The 18,911-nt window shown below is 37.8% G+C and overlaps 1 protein-coding gene across 7 annotated transcripts in view; it reads right to left on the bottom strand.

The window, feature by feature from the left end:
• TBC1D5 (TBC1 domain family member 5) overlaps positions 1 to 18,911 on the bottom strand; it is a 329,050-nt gene that overhangs the window by 6,453 nt on the left and 303,686 nt on the right. For all 7 annotated transcript variants that reach the window (XM_089532982.1, XM_089532977.1, XM_089532978.1 and 4 more), the window contains 3 exons: positions 14,948 to 15,047; positions 6,256 to 6,335; positions 3,231 to 3,407 (listed from right to left, as the gene is read on the bottom strand). In XM_089532982.1, coding sequence (XP_089389108.1) covers positions 3,231 to 3,407; positions 6,256 to 6,335; positions 14,948 to 15,047 — 357 coding nt within the window. The remainder of the gene's footprint in view (positions 1 to 3,230; positions 3,408 to 6,255; positions 6,336 to 14,947; positions 15,048 to 18,911) is intronic.

The raw sequence follows: 18,911 nt of genomic DNA, 5'->3' as shown, positions 1-18,911 counted from the left end.
ATAAAGTTACAGAAAAAAGTCCAGGTTCTGGTTTTCCTCTCTAGCCTTCAGTGGTAAAAGCTCTAAACAGAATCAGTAGTTACTAATTTAGAAAGGGCTGTGTTGAAACATGACATTTTTCCTTCATGAAATAACATTCGGAACATCTCAAACTTCAGGATATATTAAGGCTTAAGTTAATGGGTTTGTCCCATTGATTTTCAAGTGGTTAATGTTGCTATTGAAATCTATGGGGCTTGAACTGCTGGTTCATGCTCCTTTTCCAAATAGACAAATTTTCTGGCTCGAAACAATTATATAAATATGGAACTACATTCTGTAATTGAGTATATATTATCATGGTAAAATAAGTGTTTTACATGAAATGTCACCACGGACCAAAAGGAAAAAAAAAAAAAACAAGAGAAAAAAAACGAGAACATAGTTGCTAGAGTACAGATAGTGGCCTAAAAGGATTTATTAGGCTGTCCTATAGAGAACAAAGAAGATTCATTATTTTGGTACTAATACAGATATTGTAGGTTTTTTCTTTGTATTTCTAGTGTACAAGCAATTTTCTGTTTTGCCACTTGATCATTTGATTTTGTGATTATACCTTTTGAAATACTGTCCTTTTATTTGTCTGGGTGTTCCTCTGTCTGATACAAATGAGAATGAGAGAAGCATGTATTTTACAGGGCAAAAAAAGCCTTTCACCCTTTCTCTGTTCCTTTGTATACATCCATGTACAAAATTGGACAATATGTGAGTGCATACAGATTTTCCACTGGCAATAAACTATGGCTTTTTTTCTTTAGCAAATGGGGTTAGCAAGTGAAATATAAAGCCATAGTAATCCTAGAATATCCACTAAGTTTAATGGGACTTATTCCCAGCAAATGTGTGTAGGATTAAAGCTTTGATACAATAATTGATTGGCTGCCCCATAATGCTCTAATTAATTGATGACAAGATTTTAAAAGCTTATGGTGCACTTAAAAATTCTGCCAGCGTGACCTATGGACATTATTGAAATACATTTTACCTCATTAAATCTAAAAAACTGCACTACTGCTCTCTTTCTGAAAAAGTAATTAATTAATATCCGATTGAATAGACCATTTATTTAGCATTGTCTGAATTTTCATTACTAAGGGTCATAGTAATCTCTCTCTCTCTCTCTCTCTAATAGCGGAGGCTTTCTTAGCAAGACTTACAAAGCTTTCCTGCTTTAGTTTTGTTGTATACCAGCATTTCTTTTCCTTCTATTATAGTGCTCATATCTGTATATTTGCTTATGTTCGGTTTGGTTATAACTCCTTTATGTCAAAGGAAAAAAAATCTGTGGCAAATATGAACTGTACAAGAATGCTGTATTTAAAAAAATTAAATTAAAAAAAATTAAACAGAACAAAAGATGTGAAACACATAGGGACACCAATATTTTCCTTTATCTGAGGTATAAAGTCTAAATCAATTTTAGTGCAATTCTCAGGGCCCAACAATGCGTGGGTCCAGAAGCAAAAGGGCAGAACCAAGGATATCAGCACAGTTCAGTTCAAAGCTATTATTGCCAGTGACTAAACCTGAGACAGGAATTCCAAAGTTTCAGAAGAGGAAAACAAATATAACCTGTGAAACCACCTAATGGTAACCTCGGAGGGTCATTTTGGGAGCCTGGATGACTAGATTCAGTCTCAGGTCCTGTGGTTTCTCACTCCCATTTTTGTTCAATTGTTTTTCTTTTAAAAGCAAGCAAGTACATGATTAATATATTGGAAGTGGACAACTTGTAGCCCTTCAAAATATGTTACAGTGTAACCCCCAATGGGATCTAGCATAGCAAATTGTGAGAAATGATGGGAGTTATGGTCCAACATTTGTAGAACTACAAGTTGCCTGTCCCTGATTTAAATGATTATCTAAATTTGTCAAACTAAAATGATTCAAAATTTGCTAAACTCTTAGAAAATGCACTAAAAGGGGGAATGGGAAGGGGAAGAAGCGGCAACAATCCAGCACTTCAAAGTTTTATTCAGGATGTCAAGGCCTTACCTAAGGAAAATGTCTTATGGGGATTGGTTGTCCTAGATCTGAACCTGCACAGGCCCATGCCCAAGGAAAATGGATCACAATCCACAGATCACTTGTACAACTCTTGAAATGAATGCAAATTGCTGAAGACAGCCCAAACAGTATTTCCAAGCTAACTGATACAACTTATTGCAGGCACTTGGACATATACATGGGAACTTATTCTTTAGTGCAAGTAACTACTTATATTAGCATTTGATAGAAGAATCTAATGCAACCACAGTGTCTACAGTGAAGGTAGACACAGTAATGTAAAGAGCTGAAAAGGAGTAGTAGTTCAAAACATTCTGTGATAGATATGTTACAGGAATATAGGCCCGAAACAGGTATGCCAAGAGGTTTGTCTTCAACTGCTTCAGGGGCATGGTGTGCACAGGACGTGTGGTCCCAATGCGGCTGGAAGCTGCTCTGAGGAAGTTGTTTCTTGCCGGTGGCCCATTCAGGACTGCAGCAGTGGCCCGTTCAGGACTGCTGTTGGCCTGTTCAGGACTGTAGCAGTGGCCAGCTTCATGGCCACTGTGTCTGAATGCTGTAGTCTTGGGCCAACTGGGATCTGATTGTGGCTGGTGCAGCCAGAGGACGCTCCACGCTGCCCATTTGCTTCGCCCCATAGTTGATCAACTGCTATTGCATAATGACAGTCCAGAAAACAGAGTGAAGCACTACCAAAAAAAGTAAAAGTTTGTCTTCAATTGTGAAACCTCTGTAGCTTGCATTGCAGATTTACTTCTGTCTCTTTAGTTGATTATCAGCAGATTAAAAAAATCTCATTGATATATGTGAAAAATTAGAAGCAACATAGATACTCTATTGGCTGAATAGCTATTGAAAGTCAGATGCTTTTGCAATTATAATAAGATTGTCAAAGATTCTGCAAAGATAAAAAAAACTTAAAAGAAGAATGAGGAAATTGAAATGAGAAATCCAATTTCTAAAATAAAATAAAATCACCAATTGAAAATAAAAACTGTGCTTTCCCTACTTAAATGTTTCAAAGAAATATGTGAATTGAAGATTGAAATTCACTGTACATTTATTTGGGCAATGGGCCTTGCTGGCAAGGAAAGATGCCCAGGAATAGGTCTCTTATCTTTCCTTTTTTTGCTTTTAAAAGACGTACCTCAATCCCCTGGAAGTGGGGAAAGCATGCACATTACCTGCTTCACTGGAGGGATGAGCTGCTTTGCGAGTGAAGGATTTACCATGGCTTCATTTGTCATCTTGTTCTGATTGTTGGAACAGTAGTGATCATCTTCTATCGTGATTTGTTCATTCTCCTCTGCCTCCAATTGACTCTGATTAAAACGCAGGGAACCTTTTAGAATATCCTTGATCTGTTTGTTAAGGAGACAGGGAAAAAACCACGCATTTCAAATGCATTCTAACATTTGCGACTTACTCACTGATTGCATGAATGGTTACAAGAAATTCACAGAAAGGAAAACTGTGTTTTTGATCAAAACCATTAAGGCATGATGGAATATCATAGCAAGACTGAGATGACACAGAAAATTCAAGAGACCAAAATACAGCACCAATCCAAAGTCATTTAAAGCAGTGACCCATGTCATTGTTATTGATCCAAGCATTTTCAAGGACTGAACCAGCCTATCATTCTACAAACCTATAAAAGGTAATGCATGAGAAGGGTCATAGCTCATAACTAATACTTTAAATGAAAGCACATCTGTTGCATACTCTTCCAAGTACAAAGATACTGGAATAACCAAAACAGAAGTGTGGGGCTACAACTCTTTGGAAGCAAGGTTCCAGAACTTTGATGTAGCTCTTATGAGAGTACTGTATAAACTCATGTATAAGTCTAGAAAGTTTTGTCAAAAAATCAATCCAAAATTCTTGGATTGGTCAACTTATGTATGGGTCAATGTAAGTACTGTATTGTAAGTCCTATCTAAAAAGGAATCATGCTCTTCTCTGAGTAGCAGGGTGAAAGGTGATACCTTAGTTCATCCCAGAAGCACCTAAAAGAAGCTCCAACCTCCTCTACTCTTTCTGCCATGGCACAGCTTCTGAGTTTTGAATGCCTGGGTGGGAAAATGGTGGTGGTAGTGGCTCTTTGGTGCTTCCTCTCAAAGGAGCACCAAGAGGAATTGAGCTTTGAAGGATGTGAATCAGACATTTGTATACATTTGCCAGGATCCTTTTTCGCATGTGTGCATTTTCTTACCCCGTCAGTGCCTGGTTGCCTCTACACACATAGCACAATCAACATTTACCATAGTCCCCTCCTCATCCATCCAATCTTTAGGGTGAGCACAAACAGTTATGCCTGCTGGAATTCTGTAAGTTCTTTGGCAGCACTTTCCTTTGCATTGTTCTTTATATCCTTTGTTACATTCCTCTTTACTGGATCATGTCAAAATCCATAATTTTGGCCTCAAAACCGGCATTCAACTTATACATGAGGTTGACTTATAGATGAGTATATACAGTACTTTTATCTTAGGTTGTGTGAACAGAGACTCAGCAGCAGAAATGAAAGCAATAGCAATGAAGACACCATCTGTTAAAATGTGAGGGCTTCTTAGGTCCTACTTCTAACAGGAGGGTACTTTATCTAGGGTACTCCTAGAACATGTAAGCCCACCAGAAAGTAGTTAGCCCTGGCACTATTTTTAGATTATTGACTGCTTTATTTAAATACCTGCCTCTAGCCCTTAAGATTGCATGGAAGGGTACAATCAATAAAACAAGTGAAAACCATTTTATAACATTTGAATAATTTAAAACAATATAAAACAATTCAACTGATTCAAAATATTGCCCACAATCACACAGACTAAAAAACTAACCCTAACCATTAAGTTTCAGATGCCTAAATGAACAACCACATTTTATCTTAGTCCTGAAATGAGTTCAACATCAGTGTTAACTGGGCTTCCAAAGCCAGGACATTCCACAGCTGTGATGATACAGCTGAGAAGATCCTTCCATACATCTCCAAATGCAGCTGCAAGCCATGTGACAGAAAGGTGTCTCCCCTACTGGTAGATCTTAAAAACGATAAAGATATCAATATTGGGACAAGTATTCAATTATTGGGATCATAACCATTTAGGACTTTGAAAATCATCAGCAATATCTTGAACTGGTACCAGAAACATATTGACATTCAGTCCACTTTCTTTAAAAAAGACGTGTAATATGGTTTCTGTACAATGTTCCTGAGGACAATCTAGCTATCAGATTTTGCACTAGTTGCAGCCACTAATATATGTACAACTGTGGTCAAGTTATTTATCAAGAAATTATCATGACTGGCAGGCCAGTTAACGCTGACCAAAGCACTCTGAATGATGATGAACACTTGAGCCTATAATGACAAAGATGAAGTGAGGAGTACTCTCAAGCTGTGCACCTATTCCTTTAAGCAAAGTGAAACCCATCCAAAACAGGTCACTTACCAGATGCCAAGATTTCAGAACCACTGATCAGGATAGTGATATAAATTTTTGCTGGGATCCAGTTTCAGTTTACTGTCTCTCATTCAGGCCATTAAAGCATTTGAGCATTGGCTCAGCACCTGCACAATTTTACATGCCTCTGATGACAAAGAGAAACTGGGTGCCTTCAATAGCACCCAGCTTCAAAATTCCAGATGCTTTCATCAATTGTTTTTATACAGAAATAGAATGTGGGCACTGTACAACTCTATGTCATGCCATAGATTAACCATAGGGCAGAATAGAGGGTTCCTAGTGCCACAGTCTATGCCTCTTATTCCCATTTAACAGAGTTGATCCAATAAGATATTATGACTGCTCAGAGATTTAAGAGGATCAGCAGGGTAGTCCTCTCCTGACTTTCCACAAAGCAGATCATCCAACCAGTGCAGTAGAATCTGTTAATTGAGTTTGGTAACCATACTCTCTGCAATAGTTTTCTCCCATAGTTTTAACCCCACTGATCGTATTTAGTTTAGAGAAGCAAGGAGCTGGAAATAAAACTGCATTCTAATTCTCACAAGGTCCACAGACTCATTAATCATCCTAAGAGTTCAAAGATTCAAGCCTAACTAGCTCTAACTGTGAGACCCATAGTTAAGTGATCTGAATGCTGAATAACCCAATGGTAAAATCAAAATAAAACACAGGCTATAAAAATGTAATTCATTGAACATAAACATTAGATAAAATAAACTCATTCTATCCACAACTATACCTGCTTCAATCCAGCCAAAGAAACCAGAACTTCATCTTCTTTCTCCAAATGTTCTTGCAGGATGACTTCTTGAATATTTCCTGCAATACCAAAAACAATTATCCCATAAGAAAACAAGACTATCAACCAGCAGGCAAGAATAAACTGACTCCTTCCATGGTGTCTTAGGAAATCATTGAACTACAATTCTTATCTGCTGTGGCCAGAAAGTTTTATTACTACTACTACTACTACTACTACTACTATGCTGGTTAAGAATGTTGCAAGTCGCAGTACAACAGATGTAGAAGGCACTGAGATGGATGGCTGGGTACAAATGTATACACAATCATGGTAGGCTACATAAGGATTTGATTATCAAGTACAAAACAAAACATGTCTTCTTATCTGATGCCACAAGTTCTGACCACAGGTATGCTTCTTGCTGGTTACAATAGTGCTAGAACGCCATGCGCTATGAGATACAGGAGGTTTCTCTTCCTAGTGATATTTTCTTCTGGCTGGTTGGTGCAGAAATTTTTATTCTCACAGACTTTGCCTCCTTTTAGTTTTATATTGTCTAATGCTTTTTAAAATCTATGGTCTCCATCTTTATTGTTTATTGTTGTTTGCCCCTACTTCTATTTGTGATTTTAAATTGTTGCCGTCTGCATAGGTGCTACAGTGATGAGATAAAATTTCTGAAAAAATAAGCACACCTTGACATTAATAGTGTCATGTTGGATATACCAAACTTTGAAGCAACTCTGCCTAAAAGCTAGGCCAGCTTTCCCTGGACTGATGCCCTCTCCTATCAACCCAAACCAGCATGGTCAATAGTCAGATATTATTGGAATGTGAGATTAATCTAGGATCATTTTAGTAAAGATAAGGATATATCTTTACTCTATAGCTCTAGTCTGCCACCTCATTGTAATGTGAGGTGACCCTGACTTCTTGAAGATTTTTCCAGTGAGATGTAAGCTCTGACAGATTCTACAAAGTTGGAAAAGCTTTGAGTACATTGGACCAGCATGTCTGCTGTTTGAGGTCCAGCTTACCTAAGGGCAGGGAAGCGCCTTACCAGAAGCTGGCCATCAGGTGATGAGCAACAGGAACTATGAGGGTTTATGAGTATCAATGAAATCACAGACATTTAAAAAATTTAGGGTAAATCATGGTTTGTTCTTTCCAGACACAGCTTCTAACTACAATTTACATTAGACCCTGATGTCAAGAGTATTACATTGGCCCATCATCAATACACTGCTCAATGTTTTATTATTCCCAATTTATTCAAGATGAAAACTTTTTCATTTGGCAATATCGTACATTATAGCTGAATAGGTGCAGACCACTGCATTTGCAGTCAGGTTTCCTAACTGCTTGTATTAACAGAGTAAATTAAACATATGAGTGAATTCTAAGAATCAAGTTAGACCAATTAAGTCACGTAGACATAAAAAAGGGAACACCTGGAACAACAGCAGATGGGATATTTAAATCCAGCTATGCAGGCAAGAATTTTATTGTGATTATTCTTGAGTTTGAGACTTGCATTTGTATAGGTAACCTTGCACTACATACATGACAAAATGTCCATCTGCTACTATTTTTACATTGAAATTTTCTTCCTACCTGAGGTTGCTCTTATCAAACTGTAGTACTTGAAATCTCAGTCTTAAAGATAATAAAATTTTAATGAGCTACATTAGAATGGCAGAGGGCGTGAAGCCTTGAAACATCTTTTCTGGAACAATGAGCACTGATATCGCACAAATGAATTATGAGGGATATAAATTATTTGCAAGGCAAACAAAATCTGTTTCAGTGTCATAAATGGCTTTCTTGAGTTATGGCCTATCTTGTTGAAAAGCAGATGAAAACCATGATTCTATATCAGGAAATCTGCAATTAATATACATATTTCCGTATTTGTCTACTCTGACAAAATATGGCTTTGTTTCCAAATACATATGTAGCAAAAGGTGATATATTTCTGTAATTTTTTTTAATACAGATTAGGATTTAATCACAGATGCTAGCTGTAAAGATGAATGACATCAAGAATTCATAAACACTTCAGGGGAGAAGATGTAATTTGCAGCCCACGCTATTTGGCCAAGAATAATGATACATGCCTCCTTCAAAACCTGAGCACTGAATTCCAAAGCACACAGGATTATATTAATTTCCAGGGAAGAAGCAGTTTTGGTCTGCTGAAGCAAAATCAACAAAGAAGCTTGTGGTCCTTTAACAAAAGTATTATGATATAATACATTTGTTTGTCTTTAAGGTGCTACAAGATACTTAGTTTGTTTTGTCATGTAATGGAAAAATAAGCAACAAAATGGGAGGGGGAAGTAGTAAAGGTATTCTCGAGGAACAGAACATCTTGTTTGACACAAAAGCTACAGCAGAAAAACATAATGGACTCATGTGCCACTGGAAATATGCAATTAATGTGCACAGTCTATAGCAATATGCTACAGTGGGTAAGAAAACATTAGTATTGGAAAAATCTGCTCTCACCTGCTGATTTTTCTAAGTATCTAGAAAAATAACAACCCCACATATTAAAAAAAATATCCAATCCATTTCAATAATGAACTTGAGAGCATAAAAAAACCACACAAACGGAATGCTTACAGGCCTTCCACACACTGAGACCTAACAATCAAATGTAACTTATTAACAAGTCTAAGATGTAAGCCAAAGTTTTTTTTTAGGAATAATAACATGTCCTATGTCATAATGAATCAGAATTCCTATTGTGAATTAGCCACAACACTAATACAAAAAGGGTGGACAAAATGCTGCTAGCCATATGTTGTTGGACTTCAGCAAAGATGGGTAGGGCTGATGGGAGCTGTAGTCTAGGAACATCTTTGCCCAACCTGTGCTAAACAAACACTATGGCGGGTTACAGACCGCCCGTTTGGGGTGGTCTGCACCCGCCCCTTTCCCCGGTGTACTGGGGCCTCAGTGGTCAGAACAGCAGCCGCTGAGGCCCCGATCCGCCGCTTTCTGGGCTGCAGGGAAGCAGCAAAAGGCCGCTTCCCCGCAGCCTGGAAAGGGGTGTCCTTGGGGCTTCAAGCCGTGTGAAGACTGCGCCCAGCGGCACAAACCAGGAAGGAGCTCCACGCTAAAGGCGCAGAGCGACGACATCACGTCCGCGCCACCCCATATAGAGGTGGCGCGGTCGTGACGTCGTCATGGTGGCGGCCATGTGGAATGCACTAGGGTTAAGGGGGTGCGGAAGCACCACCCCTTCCTAACCCTAGTACGCGCTCCGCGCGTACTATATGGCCTGTCTGTAACGGGCCATTGTTCCTAACTCAAATGAGCTTTCTGGTTCATTCACAGTTTGCAAACCCACAACTTTAGCTTCTTTTGTCCCTAATTAGCTAGTCATAAACAAATGAACTATGTCTTCTGACTATGGCTTGCTGTGCATGGTGGTGGTGCTTAGTATGACTATCATATAAGACATAAACCACAGACAGAAGGACTTTTTCTCTGTCCCACCACCGGCATGGTTGATGAGGACATGGAAGAGAGCCTTCTTAGTATGCATAAATGATTTGAAACTGTTTAAGAAAAGTATAAATTTCAAATATCAAACCTTAATTTTCCATTTTTTATAAGGGACACCATTTTACTATGTCATTATATTTAATAGGACTTGAGAATACATAGATTTTGTTATCCACGGGGGATCTTGGAACCAAACCCCAGCGTATAACAAAGGTCCACTGTATCTGCTCTCACACTGTGGAACCTCTTTCCTCAGGAGGCTAGGTTGGCCTCCTCTTTGACCTTTTTGTCAGAAGGCTAAGACCTTTTTATTTAAATAGGCCTGGGTCTGCAGAAGGATCACTTAGTGCAGTGTGCTGTACCTTTATCTTAGATTTTGGCATGTATTTTTAAAAAGTGCTTTAAATATTTTAATATGAATGTCTATTTAAAGGTTTTCAAACTTCTGCACAATGTATTGTTCTAACCATATTCTTGTTTGGTTCTACACTCTAAACCACCTTGGTTTCATATGGGAAGACAGGCAGGATAATGAATAAATGAGTAAGTTTTAGTTCCTCCCACTTGCAGTATGAGCTGCTGACCAGCATAGGCTATCATAAATGATGGTGTTTCACTGGAACCAGGGATGATTTGCTGTGAACTGGTCCAGTGTATGGAAGATCTATCTACTACCTTTTGGTCACCTAAAATAAGGACCTATAAAACCCTATACTGCTTGAGTTAAGATTAATTGAAGGCTGTATGTTCCCATACGAGCCTGCCCAGGTTTTGAGACATTTAGGGAGGCCCTCCTCTTTGTTCCACAGTCATGTCTGGTGGGAATGCAAGATAGGGCTTTCCCAGAGGCTGTTCCCAGGCTCTGGAACTCCTTAGAAAGTCTCAACTGGTTTCATCCATTGGATTTTTTGGCAACATGTGAAGATGTTTTTGTTTCAGTAAGCTTTTGGGAACTTTTTATTGGGGAAAGGACCTTTAATAATTGTACATTTTAACTGTATTTTCCCTTTTCATATTTCATTGATGAAAACCTTTAATTGTATGTTTTGATTTTTGAAATCTGCCTGTTTCTGCCTGAAATTGATGTTTGGTTGTCAATAAATCAGGTTTAACTGATGTAAGATACAGTTTACCAGCTATGGTACTTATTATTTTATAAAGGTATAAGAAGAAAATGCCATCTCTGCCAGTTCCATATCTGTAAATGGCAACAGGAACATAAGCACCTTGTCAGAAAATTGTTCACATTCTCTGCTGATGTCTGCCCAAAAGTTAATAAGGGATTTTCTTTGAATGTGGCGTTTAAAGTAGTACCAGTTGAATGCTAAATCAGCTTCCCTTTTTCCTTGATTGATAATCTGACAGCTTGAAAGTATTCTTCTTCAAAGGGATTTGCAATCCAGTTGTTCTCTTCTGCAGGTTATGAGAAGTATTTTTGGAAATATGATTTTAGTCCTTTCAAGTGTTCAGTTATTTTCTTGTTATTTTCTTGCTCATTTCCTGGGAGAGCTATAGCTTGTTTTCAGATAGAAAATTGTGTAAAGTTTCAAATACTGCAGGTTGGTCTTTTTCAATATATGGCTTCCAAAATTTAATTTTTAAATAATTGATTCAATTTTATCTGAAACTTTGAAGATTGTTATCAGACTATACTGAAGACTGTTTATTTGTAGAAAAATATCTGGTAAATATGCAAGTGCCTGAAGCTAATCACAGCTGGGTAACGTGGAAGCAAGTTGGAAAGGGTGATCTTAAAAAACCCCAAACACCTCTGGACCTCATCCAGGTAAGGATTTTATCAGGAGAGAGCCACCTTACTTTTGTATGGAAGAGCAGAGTAGAATGAAGACTCATTATCTCTCCACACTGCTTTGAAAATCCTCACCTTCGTTGACTCTGACTAAATAAAATTAACCACTCCAGCTTCAGTAAGAACAACTTACATTTTACCAGGGAAGTGGTTAGATGCTAGCCTTTGCCTGTAGATGCATCAGTGATTGCAGGTTATACTGAGGGCTATCTTCATGACATGGCCGCAAAGTAAAAACATCTAACATACACTTGTCCCCATCAGTGCAAAGCCCACAATAATTAGACCAATTCATAACCTTTTCTTTGAACTAACAATCAGTAGCATTAATTATATCCTCTTGTGCGGTCTGATAGAGGTTGACAAAGCAAAAGGGTTTCTTCAATTCCATTGCCTTTCATATCCCTTGCAACAACAAGCAAAACAGCAAAATAGCAACAGCTGTGCTTTTGTAAAGTTGAATAATAAAGAATTTACTATTTTTAATTCTGCCTATTACTGTTGCCTCAACATCATCACACATATTCTGAATTTTTCAAAATATTGTATTGTTTGAAAGAAAGATACTGTTCATTTTCCTCACAGGTTCTTCTTCAAGCATACACAGAATGGCATCTTTTACACAAGGAGAAATTAAATTCTCAGCTACAGAATAATTCTTACCACATCTAGTAATAGGATGACTAATACAACAGAGAACTTCAAGTGTATTTTCATTACCTTTGACAGCCAAAGAGAGGCATTTCTATTAAAAATCTATTTTCTTTATATATACTTTACAAATATTCCAAGATTTCTTATTTCATTGGAAGTAAAAGCCTCTATTATTTAAAATAAAGCTGATGACCATCTCCCTTGTGTGCAGCAAGATGAAAGAATATAGTAACTCGTAGCGGGTTAAAATGCCTGTTTAAGTAAGGACTTGTGCTCTTTGATCATACCCCAAGAGAACAAGTTAAGATACAATGTCGGTACAGAGCTCTCTATCCAGAGATTTGTAATACTAATTTTTGGTGGTATAAAGAAAAATTATGATATGCTCAGGCCTGATTAATTTGGGTTATGTTCTAAGGTTCCATTACTACATTTAACTTACAAGAGCTTACAGAAAAGCAGAGAACGCATCTCCATTAGCTGTGCTTTTATGTGAAAAGGATAATTTTTTATGTAGAAAGAGAAGTTGTGTACACTTAAACAATAAAGTTCAAGAAGGCTATAAATAACCAATTATACAAGATTTATGGTATAAAACAAAACCTAGGCTGTTACAGACTGCCAAAATAAAGCTGCTTCGGGACTTTTTGGAGGTATGCTATTTAAATGATGCATGGGTCCTAAGAGTCTGGAGGTCGCGCCAAAGCCATACTCCATTCCTAAGCACTGGAGTGCAGCTTTGATGTAGCTTCCGGATTCTTAGGACGCATGCATCATTTAAATAGCATACTACCAAAGAGACCCAAAGCAGCTTTATTTTGGCAGTCTGTAACAGGCCATTCCTATCTTTTGGATGGTGGATTTAATTTCTAAAGCTGAATTTAATCTAACAATGATGTATATTTTTCATAAGCAATGCTGAAAGACTGCATCTGTTTCTCACATGTGGGGGAGGAGGGGAGGAGATTTGTTTTGTTTGTGGTCTACCAAGATAGATCTGGTGAGTTCCTGTGAGTAAAAAGTTACTGGATAAGATAGATCAGGTGGGAATCATGAGGCCCTCCAGATGTGGTACTGCAAACCCCAGAACACTGCATAACCAATCTGGGCATGCATTCCTCCCGGTTTGACCCATGTGCCACTCCTACCCCTTATGTGCCACATGATTCTCCCCTTTTCCCCCGTGCATGTTGCTCCTAGCCCCCCATGTGTGAGAAACGGAGCAGCACACTCTCCTCGGAAGTCCTGTCCCTAGCACCAGGTGACACCCAGTGTGGGAATGCCACTGCCCTAAATAGGATGAATATTGTAGAGAAACATTCATGATTTGGAAACATTTCTCTCCTCCTCTAGTTCTGTCTGAAGATTTTTCTGCTTTTGATATCTGCATAAACCTTACACTTTATAAGCTTAAGCTTAAGGTTTTGCTGGTGTTTACCCCTTTCATTTAGTTTTTATTAATCCTGTATGTGTGCCAGGGCTGCAAAGTGCCACAGGAAAGAAACTGTAACTTGTAAAGGTCCAACATTGGGAGAGATTAACTGTTTACCTATTGCAAGAGTGGTTCTCCTCTGCACTGCAGAGCAGTGTTCTATTTTCAATAAAAATGGAATCATACAAATATCTACTGAGAAGAAGGCTCCAGTGAGACTGAAATGCGGCAGTTGAAGTGGAATAACAATGCTATAATTGTGTAGTGTAAATGGGCCTGGACCCCTGGTCAGTAGAGTCAAAGCACTCTTCAGGAGCTCTGCTGAAGAATTAATAGACAGTACAACTTGTCCAATCACACTTCTTCAGTTTAATAAGTGTGATTTCAAAGTTATTCTTTCCTAACATACTGGGCAAATTTTAAGCTTATTCTTTATTTATCAATCTCTACTAGAAGAAGCAATTTATCATACTTATAAATGCTGTATATAGATTATTCAAGGCACCACATCCATTTCCATAGTAACATAGCAGCAATAGTCCGCATATATAATTATATTGTCATTATGTGGTGCAGGAAAAGAAGGGAATGGACACTTAATGACAATGCTTTTGTATAAACACACAAACAAAAATTACCATTCTAACCATCTTTTCCTCCTTTATATGGAATACAATTATAACTTTGACAGTATTGAATCAAACCCATGGTAACAAACTGAAATCTTTGAATAGAAACATTGTGTCATCTTAGGGCTCATTCCCACTATGTTTTAAACCAGTTTGCAGATTGGCTTAAACTGGTTTATATGTGCTTCGTTCACACTTGAAATGTATTCAGTCTGAAACAATCCGAATTGTGGTGAATTGGCACAATTAAAAAAGAACTAGTTCTTTTGGAAACGGATCAAATACAAGTTCTTTTGAAAAGAACCAGGTTACAAGCGTGTTCAACAAATGTGAGCACATGTCCGATCACAATCGGTTCACCCAGGACGGAGGGGCAATGGGCAGCGGGTTGGCACAGGGGTGGAACATACTCGCCCCAAAGGTCTTGCCAAACTGCCCCCTCCCCCTCTCAGTGCTCGAGGCGGTTTATGGGACTCCTTAGGATTTTAAATTTCCTGTGCTGTCAAAGCAGCTATTTTTCACTTCTGCCGCTGTTTTGGTGCCCTTTTTGCCTGTGGGACAGAGGTCGGGGAAGTAGGGGAAATATAAGTAAATAAAATAAGTAAATATATAAATAAATAAATATAGTCTTCATTGTCAGTGCCTTCTTACCCAGGTGGGTGTTCATCATCTTTGCACAGTATTTACACATGGCTTCCAATTCATTCAGTTGTCCTTGGAGAAATGAAACCTGAGCCTCCAGTTCTTCTTCCTATAATAATATTTTTAAAGAAAGCATAACTTAACAATAATAGTTAAATTCAGGACAGCATACGTGGCCTTTCCACTAAGCCACCCACCATTTTATCCTTGCAACCACACTGTTTTCACAAAAGAAATGCTGCAGATATTACTCTCTAGGTATGAAGAACAGTAGAGAAGCCCATCTGTCTAGAATCATCAGTATCTAGAAACCCTAAACAGGTAAGTTTCCTTTGTAATTTTAACATTAAAAAAATTAATAGACCATATTTCCAGCACACCAACATGCATGGTTTACTAGTTAACTGAAACATAAACATAAACATAGGAAGACAGTTCTCTTTATTTTTTCCACATGTCTTCCCTTGCATGATTTTGCATTCCTTCATTATTCAAAGACAATGCAGACCTGATATTATTGTAGGACAACATTTTCAGCAGGGAAATTCAATAAATTCTACTACATCTCAACCCCCTTAATCCTGACCCTGTATTTAGTCTTGTAACTGACAATGCCCGTGTGGTATAGTGATTGAACATTGGACTATGACTCTGGAAATCTTTGTTGGAATCCTGGCCCAGCCATATAAACCCACTGGGTGATCTTGGGCAAGTCACTTATTATAAATAAGTTCATTATAAATAAAGTAATCTCTATTTTTTTAGAATAGAAACTTAGTGGGGTTCATTTAATAATTAATAATAATTTGTTTTATTTATATACCGCTATTCCAAAGATCATAGTGGTGAACAGCAAGTAAGCTAATTAGCAGGTAAGCTAATTTGCCCCCAACAGTCTGGGTACTCATTTTAGCGACCTCGGAAGGATGCAAGCCTGAGTCGAGCTTGGGCCCTTTTGCTGGTCTTGAACTCGCAACCTTGTGGTTTTGAGTGAATGGCTGCAGTACAGGCATTTAACCACTGTGCCACCAGGGCTCTGGATCCAGTCTTCAAATTTTAGGGCAGTTCCATGCTTTTCCAGTTTATAATTCTGTCTTCTTCCAGGAAATAAGCAATTAAGTTTTTATAGTTTTAAATTACCAAATTTTCAAGAATGTTCAACAGGAGTATCCTGCATAAAGAACTTTTGAACACTGCACTCTTCTAGGTGTTATTAAAAGTACTCAGTTTGGACAGACAGTCATTTGGAAATGTCTTTGGAAATTACCATAATACAAGGTAGCCAGATTTTGGAGTGGTATTAATTACATTAATTTTATACATTTTGAAGCTACATTCTGATCGGCTGCTTCAGTCATCTCTGTCTGCATCCATTTCATTACAACAAATCATAAGGTCATCACACATTTCATGTTTATGCTTGTAAATGTTACCATATACTCTGTCAGCCCCAGATTAGTCAAACAATGCAACTTTTAGTAGAACAAAATGATCAACCCATGAAGCTATTCTGAAACACTTTTCCAGACTTTTATCAGAAGAAAATGATTGACCTTTGTATGAAGTGATGCAGACTTCTAAATTTAGATAGAACCAAATAAACAGAAAAAACACTGAAGATGCTGACCTTAGTTCAGAGAAACAGTGGGTAAGAAGTACTTGAAAAAAAATATGTTTGTGGGTCCAGCAGTGAAGAGGAAAGTATCTTGATGGTGAAGAACATGGACACCATTTCATCAAAATAAAAAAGGCCACAGGTTTATTTTTTTTATACAGTTATAAAGGTCTAGGATGGGTCCAGTTCTAGGTGCTGGACAACTAACTACCCAATGAAACTGTCCTTAGTGTGAGCCTTAAATGGCTTCTGAAGTAAATTTAGGAATAGTCTTTTCTCAAGATCAGCTGCCATGTACTACAATGAATACAGTTTTTGAACTCAGAGATGTGAGAAGCTGCTTGCCATATACTTCCACTGAGAAAATAATCTCAAAAGCAGCTGACTCAAACTTCTAAATTAATGAATAGGAGCCACAGTTTGGAGTAAGTTTTCCCAACAGTTTCCAAGTCTTGATCTATTACAATCTTAGTAGACTGGTAGCCTACTGTTATTCATTGTTACTAGATTAATAGGCAGCAGCTGAAGTGAAAGGTCCTTTTTTACTACATACACTTCGCCAGTCCCCTACAGTCTTTTTTTTTGGGAGGGGGGAGCGGGAAGAGCAGAGATTTGGCAACAATAACTTGGGCTGTATCTGCACTGCAGAAATAATCCAAGTTGACACCAATTTAACTGACATGGCTCAATGCTATGGGATTTTGGGGACCATAGTTTGCTGTAACACCAGAGCTCACTTGACAGAGAAGGCTAAATGTTTTACAAAACTACAATTCCCAGAAGTCCATACTACTAAGCCATGGGAGTTAAAATGGTATCAACCTGGATTATTTCTGCAGTGCACATACAGCCTTGATAAAGTAATTCACAAGTGAATTGGCAAGTCAGGTAATTATGAATCCACACAAATATATTATATTAACTCCATTAATGGAAATTAATGGAGTTTAATTTCCATTAAACTGCTGGAAATGTTTGGAAATGGAATATCTTGTGTGTGTTGTGAAAAAAAGAAGGTATCTGCACAAACAGATTCACTGCCAGCTCAACAAAGCTGATTAAGATGCCATCTTGACAGACACAAGAGAATAACTACTATATTTATACATCAACAGCAGCTAAAAATACAATTTTAATAGCAAGGCTAGCAGAAACAAGGAATACAACAGTAATGGTGTTAAACAAGCTATTCTGCCTTGAGAGAAAGAGATGAAAATTCAACCCATGAGATCACTCTTTGTGGGGGGAGAAAAACATGCTACCAGTTCTGGGAAGTTAATTTCTAGGAAACTGCAACAAGTGCCTCCCACGTATATTCAGCTCTAGACCATGGTAATCTAAAGATACTGTCAACAACTTCTTGAACTTCTATATTCAGAAGTGAAACAGTAATTATATTTTTGAGGCAGTAAAATACTTTTGCTTCTTTCACGACATTTCTATTAATAGACTATTATTCTTTATAGTAATCAGACAGTGTGTTACATATTTCAAAATATTCAGGTGTGCAACCTGAATCCCTTCAAATGTTCTTGGACTATAATTCCCATGATTTATCACCAAATGGGATATATAGTCCAAAATCAAGGTCATGAGTTCTGCACCTCAATTACAGCAAGATAAGAGCCTGAAAATAGAGTCTCTTGTTTACACTAGAATATGCGGCACATGCAATCTATTTTCAATTATAAAAATGTTGTTGACTTTGTGACTTTTTCAGAACCTTGGCAGCACTATAGTGGTATTCCTAGTCCAATGACACCTGAATCTACAAATATGGACAGTCGACATCTATTATTAACAGTCTGAATCAGAGCTAAGGATACAGGTCTTTTACATCTGCAGCATTTGGCACACACTTTAAATACATACGATATTCATTTTGGTTTAAAATACAGCACTGTCCCAAGTGCTACAATACCTATAATAATGTGTCCACAAACCACACGTGATGCTTTGAGCAAAGAACTGGCTGAAACCTTTATTTATCTGAAAAATCTGGCTGTAAAGTGAACTGTGGCTGGTTATTAACTATCACCCCAAAGTACTACTAGAAATATGCACTAAATCAAACAAACTGTTTCAAATATCTTTCAACACAGATTAATGTCATTGTAAACCAGACATCTCATGTTTGTCTGCCAGCAACTATACTCATATTAACATATTAGCAATACAAAAGGCTAAAGTGCATGCTTCATGAACCCGCTCCCAGAATGTAGTCTAGCCTTTAGGCTGAGCACCACCTTTTGCTCTAGGCAAAGGAAATTTTACTCAAATTTTATCTCCGTCAAGAACACATTAGCTGACCACAATCAAGTTGCTATTTTTGCTTCAGGCTCCTTATCTTCAATATGA

The sequence above is a fragment of the Sceloporus occidentalis genome, unplaced genomic scaffold, assembly GCF_023333645.1.
Source record: "Sceloporus occidentalis isolate IW3139 unplaced genomic scaffold, rSceOcc1.0.p SCAF_7, whole genome shotgun sequence".
Classification (NCBI taxonomy): Eukaryota; Metazoa; Chordata; class Lepidosauria; order Squamata; family Phrynosomatidae; genus Sceloporus; species Sceloporus occidentalis.
The sequence above is the reverse complement of the archived record's forward strand: the minus strand, read 5'-3'. Positions and strand labels throughout refer to the sequence as shown.